The sequence below is a fragment of the Alligator sinensis genome, unplaced genomic scaffold (genome assembly GCF_000455745.1).
Source record: "Alligator sinensis unplaced genomic scaffold, ASM45574v1 scaffold1177_1, whole genome shotgun sequence".
Lineage (NCBI taxonomy): Eukaryota > Metazoa > Chordata > Crocodylia > Alligatoridae > Alligator > Alligator sinensis.
Genome location: NW_005842120.1, coordinates 1,955,891 through 1,973,298, shown reverse-complemented (window position 1 = coordinate 1,973,298; position 17,408 = coordinate 1,955,891). Strand labels below are relative to the sequence as shown.

At 40.6% G+C, this 17,408-nt stretch overlaps 1 protein-coding gene across 4 annotated transcripts in view; it reads left to right on the top strand.

The window, feature by feature from the left end:
• The window catches only part of AKAP12 (A-kinase anchoring protein 12), a 42,456-nt gene extending 25,691 nt beyond the window's left edge, over positions 1-16,765 (top strand). For 2 of the 4 annotated variants that reach the window (XM_006024845.3, XM_006024843.3), the window contains exons 2-3: positions 3,629-9,652; positions 13,067-16,765. In XM_006024845.3, coding sequence (XP_006024907.1) covers positions 3,682-9,642 — 5,961 coding nt within the window. In that variant the 5' untranslated portion in view covers positions 3,629-3,681 and the 3' untranslated portion in view covers positions 9,643-9,652; positions 13,067-16,765. Of the gene's footprint in view, positions 1-1,999; positions 2,079-2,116; positions 2,181-3,628; positions 9,653-13,066 lie in introns of those variants that run through there. The other 2 variants (XM_006024844.3, XM_006024846.3) reach the window with 2 other exon arrangements.
• Positions 16,766-17,408: the final 643 nt, after the last annotated feature.

The following is a 17,408-nucleotide window of genomic DNA, read 5'->3' as shown; positions in this document are numbered from 1 at the left end:
GGCGGGCTGCGGGGTTGAGGGCTGGGGCACTAGCCAGCAGGCAGCCCCCACACTGAAGCACCCTCATGCTCCAGCCAGCCCCATCAATATGTACACATGCGTTGCTGCAAAGTAAAGAACAAGTCTTGCGGCAGAGTAGTTTACTACTAATAGTACTGCTTGTGTAAACGGTGATGTTTTACTATGGAGCTAATTAGGCAACTGCACAGTAAATGTCTCATGTAGACTTGCCCACTGTCTCCAGAGTTGAGTTGTCATTTAGCATTCATTTATCCTTTACACTTCGTTATTCCACTTTCTTTTAAAAAAATAATGCAAATCGCTACGGAAGCAATAGCTGACCACAGCCAGAATGAAACTTCCCTCTCAGTGTACTGTAAATATAAAGGAGGCCTAGTTCTTACCTAAGAGCAGTTACAGCTGTAGCGTTCCAGTGGGGAGAATTCCTTGAAGTCAAATGCTGGAAGCCATGATGTAGCACTGAGGATTTATTATTAAAATTTACTTGTAATTCTTCTCAATTTCCCTGTTACTATCCTAATTCATATGACAAACTAGCTTCTTGTTGAATAATCCTCCTATTTTGTTATTGTGCAGATTACTCTGCACAGATGTTGAGATGCTCCAAGCCAGTCTATACATGTCTTACAGTTCTGCACCCTCAAGAGTGTTAAAAACACTTCTGCTGGTGTAATTGAGGGCAGAATCTGACTTTCAGAACACTTCCATACTGGTGATAGTGTGTAGAAGGGGAAAAAGGCTAGTTTGAGTTTAAGATCTCATGGAGAGATTTCAGGGCTGCTTGTTTTTTTATTGCAATATGACTAGCTGTTCCTGAGGGCATTGAGAGGTCAGAAATCCCACCAGGCATCCTCCTTGGTATTTGCTGCTGTTGTTTGTTGAGGGTATTTTCATTTTTGTTTTTAAATCTTAACTGTTCTAATGACTGACGTGCCATATGCCTGTGTGCTGAAACATGCATAGTTAGTACTCTTATTGTGTTTTCACTTACTATCGTGTGAGAACTATCAAAGAATTACTGTGGCAAGTATTAAAAAAATACCAGCCTGCTGCTACAAATAATGAAATCCTTTAAATAAATATGTGCAAAAATCATTAATCCCTTTTGAATGAACACCAAGCTCTTCCTTTAAGTGAAACTGCTTCAGCTCCTGTTGAAGGGTTCAGTTGGTATATGAATAGGCTGTACAAATGTGATCCTGATTCTGCTGTTAGATCCAAGCATATAGACCCTTGGGCCCATGCAGGGACCCTACTAATGCTTATTGGCTCTTCACAGGAGCAGGAATTTGTCTGTATGATTCTGATTGCAGGCAAGGGTTTATGTCTACTGCTTACGATTTTCATGCAAGTGTGTTTTCTTAAATGAAAATAGTCTAAATCCAGTACAGTCAGGTTTTAGCAGCAACAGCAGGGGCATCATAACATTTCCCAATATGATTTTGACTAGAAGGGAATGGATATTTTTACTATAGGTCTTTCAAAATTGGTAGTTGTGAGTGAAAACTCAAAACAGTGCATTTTCCTGTATGTGTTTAGTCTTCTCTGTGTGCATCATAGTCTCTGGGCCTTTCCTGTTACCAGGGTTTTTTTTTTCCTTTTTAATATAAAAGGAGTCATGCAGTCTCATTTTTGTTTTCCTTCTTAGTGAATTTGGCCACTGGCAAGAATTAGAATTTGAATGCAAAGACAGTATTTACAATTACAATAGGTTTTAGATTGTGGCGGAAATACTAGCAGTATAAGAAAGAGGACTCAGAAAATGGCAAGCTGTAACAAACTTGCTTTTTTCCCTTTTGTAATATACTGCATAAATTAAGGTCCCTGGCAAGCCACCCACAAGGAATATAGTGCCTATTGGATTTTGATTGTACTTTGTACACACTGTACAAGAAATTCACTAGATTGTCTCCACCTAGTGGCCTAATGTACTTAGGAGGAAAGCCTCAATGAGATTTGACCCTTTTGACAATCTGTAGGAAAGCAGAGAGCGCAGAGACTGACACACGCAGAAGCAGTTATCATATCAATCAGTATGTAGTGCAGAAGAGTGCGTTGTAAGTAGAAGTTAACCTAAAAAATGTGTGTTATAAAAATCTTATATGTATTAAGGTTCCAGAGATCTCTCTTGGAAGGAAACGCATTTAAAATAATTTTCAGTGAGTACTTTTATTTAGGGCAAGCATGTGACATGTTTGTGGCAGTTCAGAGAAGTAAGATGGCACCCTTGTTGTTAGGCCAGCTGCCTGAACCCCCTCAGGAAGGGATGGAGGCACCAGCTGCCTTTAGACTGCTTTTTTACTTTTCTTTTTTTTCCCCCACCCCTCTGCACACGAGTGGAAAGGAAGGGGAATGGATAGGGCCTTGACTTCCTGATGCAGTGGAATACTTACCGCAGCTGACTGTATACATTGTGTTGCATGTAAAGCACAGAACTATTATGCTGAACTTATATTCTCATCGTTCCTTTACCATCTCAGGATATTTGATTAAAAATATGGTAGACTTTCTCAGAGTTGCAGTCTTCACTGCCTGTGTTCTCTTGACTGAGGCAGAAACCACCAGAGTAGCACCCAGGGAGCAGAGAAGTAGAGATCAAGCTACTAAGATCTAAGACTAACATTGGGCTCTTTGTTTCTTTGCAGGCTAATTTATACTCTGCAATCTCAGTATTTTACATAGAGTTGCACTGGTGGAGATGTGGGCAGGTGGGGTCATCAGAAATTTTCTAAAGTGGCGATAAAATATAGAGAAGAAAGAATCCAGTTTGATTTTAAGATCGCAGGGTAAACTTGAAAAACTGCTAGTTTTACTTTCTCTCCTTCTCCCTCTCCCTCTCTCTCTCTTTCAGATTCATCCTGAGATTTTAAATTGTATGTATACAAATAAATAAGTATACATTATTTTTTAAATATTCCTACTGAAAGGTGCAGAGAGGCACAGCTTGTGACTGAAGCAAGAACTAGTAGTTAGGATATTTCACATCTATTTTTGGATCTGTGAGGGCCCTATCATATCTTGTAGCTATATCCAGATATAGTCATGAAAGACTCCTCCCATACATTATTCTGGGACATCAGCATTTTCCACATCTGAATCTTTCTTTCATTCTTGATGCTGTGCTTTTCTTCCAGCTGGAAAGGAGACTGCTTCAGAATAATTAATAATACTGTCCTGTGTATCCTCCAGGTAGGATATTACTACCTGAAGTGAGAAATGGATGCTTACACAAAATCAAAGTATTGCATTTGTTGTACAGTCTAAATTTTCATTTGCACAGAAAGAGTGAGAGGAAGCCCAAATATTCTGAATCATTGAGTTCCACTGTTGCTGCAGGCAGCTTTCTGTCTTGCAGGTGATTTTTCCCCTTTCTTTTAGTGAGGAGAAAGCTTGGCTCATAATAAAGATGATAAAGGTTTAATTAAAGCAGACCTAAAAGTTGCCTCTATAATGGTATTTGTATTTTATAAGACTTCTTTAAAATGCAGATCATTTTGTGTTAAGAGTTGAAACATATATTGTCTTCAGCTTTTTAATATAAAATCTAGCAGTTAATTAAGGATGCAGTTAATCTAATTTGATTTTTATCTTTTTTGATTTTTTACAGTTGGACAAAGAGAACCTACAAATGTGATTCTAAAAGAAGAGATAGCTGAAAATATGGAGACTACCCAATCAGAAGCAACTGATAAAGATGACAAAGATGGTGTGAAAGAAGATCAGATGGATGCTCAAGATGCTACGGAACAGTTACCATCACCAGATGAAAAAGTAGAAGAGATGGAACAATCCAGTGAACCACAATCTAATGATGTTGGATTTAAAAAGGTTTTTAAATTTGTTGGATTCAAATTTACTGTTAAAAAGGATAAGACTGAAAAATCTGAACCTGTTCAGCTACTGACTGTAAAAAAAGAAGACCTAGTGTCTGCAGATGGAGCAGGAGATCATAAAGAAGTCCAGCTAGAAGAGGTGGAAGAAGCAACACAAAGTGAAGTAACTCATCCTGTAGAAAAGATTGAAGAAACAACTGAGAGTGAGGAGAGGAAAGATGAGTCTCCTCCTGAAAAGCTGGCAGAAAGTCCAAGTGAGGAAGCAGAAGGGAGCAAAGTGGCAGAAGTTAAAAAAGATCCTAGCAAGTCACCAGAGTCTCCAACTGCATTAGTTAACGAAACCTCATCACCACTAAGGAAATTCTTTACACAAGGTTGGGCAGGGTTTAGGAAAAAGACAAGTTTCAGGAAGCCTAAAGATGATGAACAGCAGTCTCCTGAGAACGAAAAAAACGAGCAAGAAAAGGACGGGGCAGAAATTGCAGTAGAACCAATTGAGAAAGAGAAAATTGAGGAAGAAAAGCAAGAACAAGACAATGAGGTAGTAGAGATCCCTACAGAAACAAGTGAGAGAGAGAAAACAGAGAAAGAAAAACAGGACCAAGGAAAGGATGTCACAGATGTCCCACTACAAGCAAGTGAGAAAGAAAAAACTGATAAAGAAGAGCAAGAGCAGACAGTAGCAGAGATCCCCACAGAAGTGAGTGAAAAGGAGAAGAGAAGTAAGAAAGATGTGCAAGAGCAAGAAAGAGATGTTGCAGAGACCCCAGAAGAAACAACATTGAAAGAAGTTACTGTTCTTTCTGAACAGCCAGTTCTACAGGAGACCACTGTAAGTGTCAACAAGGAATCTGAGGGATCTTTTGAAGAAAAAATAGAACAAGTGAAAGAATATAAAATAGCCCTAGAGGAGAAAACTGAATTATATTCTGAGGAGAAATCTGAACTAGAGGCTCCATTGTCAACTGAAGTCTTTGCTGAAAAATCTGAAGGAAAAATGCAAGAAAAATCTGAGCCAGTAGCTCCATTGGCAATGGAAGTTTTTGATGAGAAGGTAGAGACAATGGTAGAAGCTTGTGTTAGTACTGTAGAAGAGAAAGTGATTAAAGCACATGAGGCGGAACTAGCCCTTGATTTATCTGCAGCTGAACAGAGGCCCTCCTCAGTTCCTGAGCAGTCATTTGAAGGAGATACTGACCTAAAGAAAGTCCAACCAACTGATGAAGTTCTAAAGGACAAAGAAACAGTCTGCAAAATAGAGAATGATCTCATCAAACAAACAGAACCAGTCTCTGAAGATGTAGCTGTATGTAAGCCACCAGAAGGTATTACAAATGAGGTTGAAATGTTGTCATCACAAGAGAGAGCCAAAGTCCAAGGCAGCCCATTAAAGAAACTGTTTACAGGTACTGGCTTAAAGAAGCTTTCTGGAAAGAAGCATAAAGGAAAAAGAGAAGAAACTAAGTTGGGAGAACCAGCAGCTCAAATTCAGCATCTGTCTGATTCTCTAGAAAGCCCAGATGAGCCAAAAGCAGAGAGCTCAGCCTCTTCCCCTGAAGAGTCAACTGAGATTCCGTCCGTTGAAAAAGACATCAATGCAATCCGGGCAAGTGAAAATGAAGAAGGAATAATTTTAGACACAGAGCGGAAGAGAGAAAATGTTACTCCATGGGCATCATTTAAAAAGATGGTGACTCCAAAGAAACGTATAAGGAGGCCTTCCGAAAGTGACAAAGAAGAAGAAATAGATAAAGGAAAAACTGCCACCCTTTCTTCTACTAAAAGTGAAAATCAGGAAGAAGCTAAAGAAAACAGTGAGGACCTGAAGTTAGAAAAAAACACAGAAGACCCAAAACGTAAAGTCGATACTTCAGTATCATGGGAGGCCTTCATTTGTGTAGGATCCTCTAAGAAAAGAGCTAGAAAATCATCATCATCTGATGAGGAAGTAGGACAGAAGCCTGCTCAAGAAGGCCAAAAAATAGACGAAAGTGGAGAAAACAAAGACACCGCAGCAGACACCATGCTTACCAGTTCACAGGAAAGCGATCACGGGCATGGAGGTTCCTCAGCAGAAGAAACTGGAAGTCCATCCGAAGGTGAGGGTTTCTCAACATGGGAATCGTTTAAAAGATTAGTCACTCCGAGAAGAAAGTCCAAAACTAAAATGGAGGATAAAAATGAAGAACCTGTCACTGCTGCTAGCATAGAACATTCTACTTCTGATGGGGAGCCTGGAAAGGAAGAGTCTTGGGTCTCATTTAGAAAATTAATGCCTGGCCGAAGGAAGAAAAAGTCAGACGGAAAACTAGAACAAGCTCGTGTTGATGAAGTTGGAGAAATATTAGCAGAAACTGCAGAGGAAGACTCTGATGTTCCAGCCGTTGTTCCTTTGTCGGAATATGAAGCAGCTGAACGAGAAAAAATTGAAGCCCAAATGGCAGTCCAAGCTGAAGCAGCACAGGAGGGAACTTTAGAGGAAGAAAAAGCTGAAAAATTACAAGATGCCTTAGAAACTGACCAATCCAATGAAGGACTTGTTCATGCAGTTACTGTGACAGTTGTGGAGGGGGAAAGAGCAGTTACCAGTATTGAAGAAAGATCACCATCCTGGATATCTGCTGCGGTGACAGAAACTATTGAACAGGTGAAAGAAGAAGAAAAACCAGCTGAGCAGATATCTGAAGCAGAAGTCATTGTAGAGGAAACAGTAGTGGTTACTAAAACTTTGCCTGAGATGAGAAAGGACACAAGTGATGATACTCTAATGAGTGAGTTGGAGTTGACTTCAGAAGCTGTTACAGCTCGGGAAGAAGCAACAGAAGTTTCCTGTGCTGAAGAAGCAACAGAAGTGTCTCTTGCTGAGGAGACAACCGAGATGGTGTCAGCAGTCTCACAGTTACCTGAAACTCCAGATACTACTGAAGAAGTTACACCTGTGCAAGAGGTAGATGGCACCGAGCAAAATTTGGAAGAATTAAACAAACACACACGAGAAATTCTTGAGGAAGTTGCAGAAAGAGTTAAGCTGTCAGATGAAGCACAGGTGATTAGTGAAGAAACTGTGATAGAAGTAGTCACTCAGACTGCACAGGAGATTGGATTAGAAATAGAAGATGAAGCTAAGGAGATAACACTCATATCCCAAGAAACTGTGCTTGTTGAATGGTCAGTAAAGGAACAGGAATTTGGAGGAGGTGACATCCAACCGGAAAGAGAAGCAACTATTCAAGAAAAAAATGAAATGGAAGAAAATGCTCTGGAGGAAGTGGCTGAGATAAGTGAAACATGCGCTGTGATGAGGGAACATACAGGAGAAACCACAAGTCTTGATATACTGACTGATGAAAGTCAAAGGCAAGCACCTGACCATGCAACTGTAGAAAGACATGAAGAAATGTCTGAAGAGGTGAGAACACCAGAGACATCAGACTCCAGAGAAAGAGAATTTTATAGTAGCGTCACAATAACTCCCAAGGCAGAGCTTGAGGTTGAAGCTGAGTATGTTACTGCAGTAAAACAACATATTGCAAAGGAAGAAGAAAAACTGAATTTAACAGACCTGCCTACAGGTGAGACTGCAGATGAAGGTGATCCGAAAGTGGATGAAGCAAAGGTTGAGTTGTCTGAGGAACTTAAGCAAGTAGTAGACATCAAGACTAGCTTGGAACCAGAGTGCAGCCAAGTACCTGTATCAGCAGTCCCTATGCTAAGTGATATAACTGCGGCTGCTGTTCAGTGTGGGAGGGAAGATGCGACACCCACCTTGGAATCAAAAGGAAGAGAGGAAACTGTAGCGGAGGCCCTCGTGCAGGGTGAAGTGATTGAGGCTCCTATGAAGAAAGAGGAGGAAGATTCCTTGTTTACTGTAGAATCAAAAAGCACAGGAGTAATTACAACACAGCTCCATATGCAGAGTGAAGTAACTGAGGTCCCTGAGCAGAGTGAATTGGAAGATGCCAGAGCTACTGTAGAAACAACACACATGGTGGAAACTTCTCCTGAAGCTTCTTTGCAGAGGGAAGTGACTGAGGTCCCTGAGCAGAGTGAATTGGAAGATACCAGATCTACTGTGGAAACAACACACCTGGCAGAAACTTCTCCTGAAGCTTCTGTGCAGAGTGAAGTGACTGAGGATCCTTTGAAGAAAGAGGTGGCAGAGACTGTGCTTACTGTAGAATCAGAGCACATAGAAGCGGTTGTGACAGATGTCTCCCTGCAGAGGGAAGTCCCTGCGCAGAGTGAGGTGGAAGATCCTTTCCTTACTGTGGAAACAAAACATACCAAAACAATTGTAACGGACATCCCCACGCAGACTGAAAGAGCTGAGACTGCGATGCAGAGTGAGGTAGAAGATTCTTTTCCTGCCTCAGAATCAAAATATTCAGAAACAATTGCAACTGAGGCCACTATGCAGACGGAGGCGGATAATGCCATGCCTCCTTTAGAAACAAAATGCCCAGAAAAAATAGAAACTGAGTCTGTTTTGCAGAGCAAGGTGGAAGATGCTGTGCCTACCTTAGAATCAAAATGCACAGAAGGAATCACAGCTGGGGATTCTGTGCAGAGTGAGGTACCTGAAGTCCCTGTGGATAGAGAGAGACACAATGCTTTAGGATCAAAATGCAGCGAAGCAGTTGTAACTGAGGCCTCTGTTCAGGGAGACATATTTCCTAAAGAAGTGCCAGTTTATGGAAAGAGAGAAAAAGAGCATGTGGAAGCAAAACAAATGCTTTTACATACAACGAGTTCAAAGGACTGTGAGACTAAGAAAATTGAATCTGAGCAAATGTTGAAAATGGAAAAAGATTTCCATGATTCTGGAAAATTGGAAATTGCACATGGTGATACAGTTTATTCAGTGCAGCAAGAAGTAGTTGAGCCCCAGGAAGATATGGGCTCAGCCATTCCTGAAGTTGAAAGCTCTGAAGCGCAAAAAGCATCTATGCCGGTAACAGCTGCCTCAGTTGAAGAGCTTGTAATTTCTGAAACGGTAATGCTAATGGAAACCACAGATGAAACTGTACAGGCTGTAGCATCAGTACCTGAAAAACTGACTTCTGAAATAGTACTAGATAAAAGCCCTTCTCTAACCCACATGGAATGTGAAAAATTTGATGGTCAGTTTGTGACTATAGAATCTCAAAGTACAAAAATTGTATTAAAGATCATTCAGACTGCTGTTGACAAACTTGAGAGGACAGAAAAGCCAATGGCTGTAAGCATCATGTCTGAATCACAGCAGCAGACAGAGTCAACAGACAGAAGCCAAGAAGGTATAAATGTATCTGAAATACAGAAATGTGTTCTGGCCGATCAGCAACTTGCAAAAGGTGAAGAGACAGGAGTGAGCAAAGAACACGAGATCCAGCAACCATCTACAAAGGAAAAAGCTACTCTAGAGCGAACAACAGATGTGCCAGTCACTGCTGATACATCTAAAGAGAGAGGCGGTCAGGATTCAGTAGAAATTGCAGCCATCCCTGAAGCGGTTTTAAGTGAAAGTTCAGGCTATCAAAAGCCAATAGTAGAAATTAGTGTTTCAGAAGACTTCACCAAAAAGTCCCTTGATACAGACCAATCAGAGCTGAAGAAAATAGAAGTTAAACAGACAGTGGAAATCCAGTGTATACGCCAGCAAATGCACATAGAAAGGGAGGAAGAACATCATAGCCAGTCAGTGGAAGATGTGGTGATGCACGTGGAAGAAGATGTAAATAGTCAAGACCCCACATCTCATTACCCTGAAATGAATCAAAGTCAGAGCTCATTGGCTTTGACTGACTGACAGGCCTAATGTAAGTAGCATTTTCAGAAGAATTTACTTCTGTCACTGCAGTGTGTTATTGATGTGATGCTGTTGTGTCTTTTGCTAGCACCAAAAATCTTATTAAACAGATCAGGAACAACTTTTTCAAACTTCTTCTTGCCTACTTTAGATGATTTAAATCCATGTCTAGGCATTCAGAATAAGTAACCTGGATGGTTCCTCCCTCCCCCCCCCCCAAAGTTGCCCAGTACTTACAGCCTCCATTGGCACAAGGGAAATTAGGAGAGTTCTGTCCTTTAGAAAATCACTCTACTATTTTTATTTGGTAGAAGCATATTGTTTGAATGAGATGTAAAAAAGTTGGCTAACACAGGTGTACTAGTCTATTTTGTGGGTAATTATACACCATTTACCTACTGTATTATTCTTCCCCTTCTGTCCTGCATCAAGGCCACAGAGAGAGCTGTGGACACACAGCATCTTTGAAAATAAGACCACTTGTTACGTGCAGTGCAGCACTATTCTTCTTTGCTAAAAACAGTGAGATGCTGTCTATCTTCTCCCTGTGTTGGGGGAGCAACACTGTTCTACTCCTCCTCCAGGATGGTCCCACCTCTTGTTTTATCTCCCTTTAACCCTCAATCAAATAGGAGCCACTTTAGCAACAAATCAAGGGTAATAAATAGTATGTCATCAAATCGCTTCATCATCTTGCAAGCTAGGCAGGTTGAGTTTCATCTGTTTAATTCCTGGATAGGAGGCCACACAGAAAATTCAGTTGCTGCAGCCGTTGGATGCTGAGTATCATTTTGTTCAGGCCAGGATGTCAGAGTGATGAGGAGTTCCTGATCAGAAGGAATCCTGGTTTTCCCTGATAAAAAATTGTAAATTCTCTGATTTAAACCCCCAAAATCCGTAATTAAAATGAAACACCACTATATATCTATATATATATATCTATATATATATATCTATATATATATGAGGTATCAATTGAACACAATGTTTTATTGATATATTTACACTTTTAAAGCATTTTGGAAGCCTACCAGTGCCTCAACCACTACAATAAATTCTGAATACCTATAAATTTTGCCATTTGATTTTCGGTTTTTTATCATGGAAAATCAGAGTCCCCCCTGTCCCCTTAGCTCACAGAGCACAGATCCAGGCCCCTCACTTCCAAGCCACAGTCCCCCAGCCCTGCTGGTGCCCCCAGTCCCCACTCACAGCTCCCTGGCCCTGCTGGTACCCCTCACTTCCCCCACACTCCTCCCAGCCCTGCTGGTGCCTCTTGCCCCCCACCCACAGCATCCTGCCCACCCCCCAACCCTGCTGGAGGGCCCCCCAGCTGCCAGGGCTAACTAGGTTGGGGACCCAGGTCCACAGCCCCCCACCCCCCGCAGCAGCACCTGAGCCCTGGCTGCCACCTGCGGGAGGTGGCGCTGCTACAGCAAAGCAGTGTGTGAAGCCCGGCTTCCCCTTCTCCCCACTTCCACCGTGGGCAGCACAGCTGGAGTGCGGAGCCTGTGGGGAGGACGGGGTCAGGCTGCCCCCTGCGGGCTTGGGCAGGAGGGTTGGGGCCAGCTCCCTGCTGCTGCACGCAGTCCCAGAGGGGGTAGGTGAGACCTGTGCCCCCCAGATCTGTGCGCAGGGCACATCAATATCTGTACCTCAGTGCAGGAATAAGTTTAAAAGTTATGCAGACACTTCCTGCATAAAGCTACAGTCAGTGCCAGCTGTTCGGCTTTTGTAAGCAAACTGAATAGAATACATCAGTGCAAATTTATGAGGGGAAAATATATCATGTGTAAGAGGGCACTCCAGATATGGGATTTTGTTAAGGCTGTTATAAAATGTGGGAGAGAAAAAAGTAATTGACATTTACATTCTAAATAATACTTTGACAGTGTTCTTAAATAATCCAGCTATATTCCTGAGTATCTGTCTAGTCTTTTGGACAATTGAGGCAACAAACTAGGGAAACTGAAACACAGTCTTGGGAATCCTAGACTTGTTAGCTGTATATTTTTTTTCTTTTGTCCATTTTAAGAAGCCTACAAACAAAGAAATGTGTTGGTTAGATCTGTGGAAACGGAGATTTTTTCCACCAAACATTAAGTCACTTGGACATTTCCAAAATGTGATGTTCATCAGATGGTTGTTTTGTTGTGTTTTTCTTTTATTTTTTGCCATCTTCATAGGAATGGAAGGGAAGGGAGAGCTTAAAAAATTCCAAGTCCAGGTCTTAGATACAACACAAAGTTGATACTTTACATTTGAGATTTAAGTTATTTAGATTTAAAATAGTAATGATTCCTCTCCATAGGAGAGCTTAAAATAGGCTGTCAAATGACTTCTGGAGATTTAAACTTGTTTTATTGATTTAAAATTTCTAGCCATTCTAGTAAAACATTTTTCCATGCTGTCACAAACTTCAGAGCATAAAACCACCACAAAGTTAGATTATCAATGAAGAAAAGAGAATGTTTATCAACATTGGATGTTTAGCAACACTGAAGTTTATCAAGCTATTTTAAAAATGAAAATAAGATGAAAAGAGTGGTGGTGACCACACTTGGAAAATTCTTCTAACTTTGTTTTGGTTTTGGGGGTTTTTTTGCCAAAAACTAGATTGAGAACAGAGGAAGGAAAACATTCCCTACTACTGGGCTTATGTATACCATATAGAGTGTGTTTTCACGTTCTATGGCACGTGGATGCTTGTTTCCTGTGAATCTTGGATGTGCAGCAGATCATTCCATATTTGAAAATTCCTAAACTTATATTGTTTTATTTTTTTTAACTTGTGTTCTTGAAAAATAATGTATGCTTTAAACATAGATATATATCTGCAAGATTTTAAAACAAAGTTTTTTGAGAATCCTAATGGGATGTGCGCAGGGCCGTCCCTAGGGAGGTGCGAATCTAGGTGACCGCCCTGGGCCCCCGCGGAGTTGGGCGGAGCGGCCGTGGCCCCTTCTGCAGGGCCTGCCTAGTGCTAGTGATTCCACGCCACTGCCGGCTTTGCGTCTGGCCACTTGCCACCCCCTGCCCCCCTGTCGCCACTGCTGGCCTCTTTGTGTCCAGACCCCACACAGGCTGATTTGCCCTGGGCCCCGCCATCTGCTAGGGTTGTCTCTGGATGTGAGTGTTGCTGTGTAATACAACCTGCAATAACTGTCAGATTTTCTCAACATTTTGAGATTTCAAGCAAATTTTCTGAATTAATATAAGCGCGTTCTTAGTTGAGGGATATAACAGGTACAGGCCCCTTTTGCCTTGGTCATTTATCTTGCTTGTTAACTGAATTGATGAGGTGCCTCCTTAACACTTCTCCAGAAAACCTGCCCCAAAATTTCCATTGTTTAAGGAAAGTTCGGGAAAGTGAGTAAGTTGAAACTAATAAGGCTTTATTAACATTTTTGTTCTTTTATTTCAGCTGTACTTTTACATATTTGCATTGCATTTGGAGAGACTAAGCTGTGAAGATGACATTAGCCAAAAGTAAAACCTGCTTTCTGAACTTGAAGACCAATGTTTTTGAACTGGGAAAATAGACCGTCAATCTCTGATGTCATTCTAGAGAGCAACTGACAATCCTGAGACAGGATCAGGAGCTTGAGCCACCACCTTTTACTCTCGGATGCTAACACTTAACTCTTTTCAAGACTTGTCTTTTTGTTTGGGAAAAAAATACAAAAATTGTGACAATTTCTGTCTGACTGACTTCCATAGCCTAACCTGAAAAGGAAGCTGGTAATGCCTAGTTTCTGTTCCACATTTTCCTCTTCTAACAAGCTTCCAAAACTGAAGTGTAATTCTTTGCATATTTATATGTATATCTTAAACTTAGTTTGACTTTAACATATTTTTCTCTACCTTAGCGTTAAATACAATATGATGTACACTTGCATTACACAACGAATGAGACGCTAAGTGCATGTGACCATGGTGAAGCACTGTGAGTGAACTATGGCAGGCCACAAATCATCTGTGTGAATTTCCACTTAATATACACTCATGCTGTAGTCAAAAGGTGTGACTAGAGCTAATGCAGACATACCTGGGCTGGCTTTATACTAACAAACACAGGCATTGTTAACAGTCTTGCCATGGCAGCAAGTGGCTCAAAGATCACAAAATGCACCCCATGCCCTGGGTGAATTCTTAGGCTGCCATGTCTACCCTGCTATACATTCCTGAGCTTGCTCATTTTATAGCTAGGTTAGGTATATCTGTGTGAGCAGTCTTCCAATGGCAATGGTGACATACATTTAAAGGATGTAAGAATGGATATTTAAGGCAATACATTGGTAGCTGTTCTTGCTTCCATTAAAGAACATTTGTGGTCAAAAGGTACAAATTCCTATTTGGAAACCTGCTGATGTAAGTTATTAAGCAGAAATTAATTTTGAATTATCTCCTCTAAGTACCGGGAGTGAGTGCACTATAATTGTATTGTATTGAAAACATTTAAAGTTTGCTTTTTTGCAATGTAATAGTTCTAAGAACACCTAGTCCATAACAATTCTATGCTTATCATAACATTTCAAACTGTTCACCAACCCTAAAATGGCCCTCATTTGCTCTGCTTAAATCTGAGACAAAATATTGAAATGTTTTAATGTTGTAAAGAAAGGATCAACTTACTTATTTTTTTTTGCATTCTAATGCTACCCTGTGTCCTGGACCACATAAATGCTGTGAAATGAGACTTGTTCTGTAACAAAAAAGGTTTGGTAGATACTAGATTATGCCCACTTTATATTTTTGCCCACTTCTTTTCAGAGCAGTGTGTTTCCTAATGCTCATGTGCATTTAGTAAATTGTGATTTCTGGGAGTGATTTAAATGAAGTCTTTGCTTATACTTCTGTTTGTTTCAAGACTTAATAGACCTCCAACACAATATTCCTCATTGCCAGGTACAGTAAACTCTCCGGTAACTGGCACCTTACAAGCCGGCATGTTCTGTTAACCGGCACGCCAGCCTGTAAGGAAAAGTGAAATCGGAAGTGCTCACTGTGGCACTTCTGATTTCTCCGAGCCCGCATAGCCCGAGTCAAAGCAGCCTGAGCTGCTGAGCCCCCACATCCTGGGGGCATAGCAGGCTGTGCAGGGCCCACAGGGCCCATGGGAGTGTTGGCGATGCTGTGGGCGGGGCGACGATGCTGCGGGAGGGGCGGAAGAAGCAGCGGCCCCAACAGGCAAGGACGCCTGTTCGGGCCACTCAGTTAACTGGCATATTTTGTTATCTGGCATCCCCCATTCCCGGGGGATGCCAGATAACAGAGCTTTTACTGTAAAAAGTTACAAGTATAGATCAGCACAGTCACTAAACAGGCCTGGCTTGAAATATTAAATAATTGAACAATAATTAACTGTTGAAAGCATTCTGTACTTGACCTTCTAGGTACTGAATATGCATAGTGGGCAAGTCCATACACTTTTTGTTCTGATTTCTAAAATGTTATACTTTGCACTTTGTAAACTTCACGCCATTCAGGTTGAGCAAGATGTTAACCAGTAGCTTCACTGTCCTACCTGTATAGTAATTTATTTTAAAATGAGCTTTTTCAGTGTACCAAATGTTCTTGTTATGGCAGGTGCTTGCCTCTCCCAGGGGCTGCACGGTGAGCAAGCAAAATTTGACTCATTGCACTGGTGCAATTGCACCATCTGGTGGTGGTTTTCTGTAACTTTTATCTTATTACTCAGAAAAAAACTATTAGCCAACTAACTAATTCACTGCTTGCAAGTGGACATGGTGGGTGTCTCCTAAAATTTGTATAGAACCACATCTTGCACAACCTTTGCTAATATAAGATGCCTTGAGCCAGAAAGTTTTTATGCAACCATTTCATTCTATTGCCAAGGGAAGAACCTAAACATAGATTCTTGGTTTATGCAGATTACTGTGGAAAGTGCTCAAACAATCGCCACAAAGTATTGGAGTAGGACAGTATTGGTCATCAGGAGTTAGTAACACAAACTGTTAATCAGTGTCTGCAGTAGTCTCCATCTAAGTGGTCATAGTTGTTCTCTGAACATTTTGAGGGAGGTAGACTTTGTACTTTAAAAAGCAAAAATTATAATTTTTGTCATTTTTCCATATCTCACTTCATGGCTCCCTGCTGTTCTCCATGGAACAGAGCTTAAATTATTGAACCCATGAGCTAGTAGAATTAATTAATTTTATCTGCTTGCTTTTCTCTGAAAAAAAAAATCTGCCTTTTCCTTCCTGCTGAAGGTTTTAACCATGGTTTAATATTACTTGAAACCTAAACATGAAAGGCTGTCTGTGCTGAGATAGGAGCCGGTCTTTATTTCGTAACTTGTACCACAGACATGTGATGTTGCAGTAAAAAAGATCTAATTTTATATATCTTTATACTAACTCTAAAGAGCAACTAAATACTCAGAATCTTTCAATTCTTTTGATGAATTCCATCATAGTTAACAGAGTTCAATCATGCATGTGAGATTAGGGGCTCCATATAAATGTTTCTTCGAGAATATCTGATATTGGACTTTAAACAAATGTGTATCTACTCTCCATTATAAGGACTTTGACCTGCTACCACACCAGGGACATATACACATATATACATAATATGCAGATTTTAGAAAGAGGCACATGTCATTAATAGGCTGGATTCTGGAAAGACTCTTGAAAAGACAAGTCTTTTTACGTACGGAAAAGGTCAGCTATTCACTACAAAAAAACTGGCGGTCAGTGGCATGACTGGTCCATGACCTATATTAGCAGAGACATGATAACCAGAGTTCTCACAAGAGTGGCCAAATATAAAGACTTTTCTTACCTCACAGCAAAACGTATATGCATTTAAAATTGACTTCAAACGATCCTGACCATCTTTGTCCATGATTAGTGGCAGCTTTTTCCCTTGTCTTTGGATAATTCTGATAACAGCTGTTGGTTCTCGGAGGCTAGGTTGCTTGCATTAATTGTGCTCGTTATAACACCATGCAAATGTGAAATTGGTTTAAGTTTGTACAAACTGCATACCTATGTATGGCAAGCCATATTGCAATAACTGCAACAGGTAAAAGGAAATACTAGCATGACCTATGTAATCCTGATTCTAATGTTTGTAGTTCCAAAGCTGTTAATAATATGTAAAGTTAATTCTTGTCTAAGGCTCATTTAAGTGAAGCTAGCTTTATCAACATGTAAATTGTCTGTTGGTATGGGTTGAGAAGCAAGGGCTTAAATCTTGCTTGTTTTTTATATTAATCCAGGGCCTATGTAAGCAATGCAACAAAATGTAAACTGTATAACCCATGTTTCTTCTTGTAACTGACAGCTATAAAACATTGCACCTGAAGGTTTTCCTAACGGTGCAAGGAGTATATTTTCACACAGATACTACTTTGTTCCGGTGTATTGCTTTGGCCTCTGAAAAACTCAGTTGATGCTGCAACCTTTGGTTGTGCTTGAGCTCCAGGCTTGCAGCTTCTTCTAATGTATTGGGTTAAAAAGATTTTGATTTTCTATTTTGTGTTTTTAAGGTAGATTTACATTGACTGAATAAAATACAACCACAAGTTCGTTCTAATGTGTATATGTGTTTCAATTTTGCCATCCTTCTTGCTAATGTGGTCTCTGATTATTGATTCATCTCCAGATGGGAGACTCAGGTTTGCCTATTGACTGATTTAATGTTGCTTAACATCATCTCATTTCCTTTCGATGTAAATAGAAGGAAACATTGAATCTGTAAAAGATTTAATCTGTTGGCTATGTGTGTGCATGCACAAA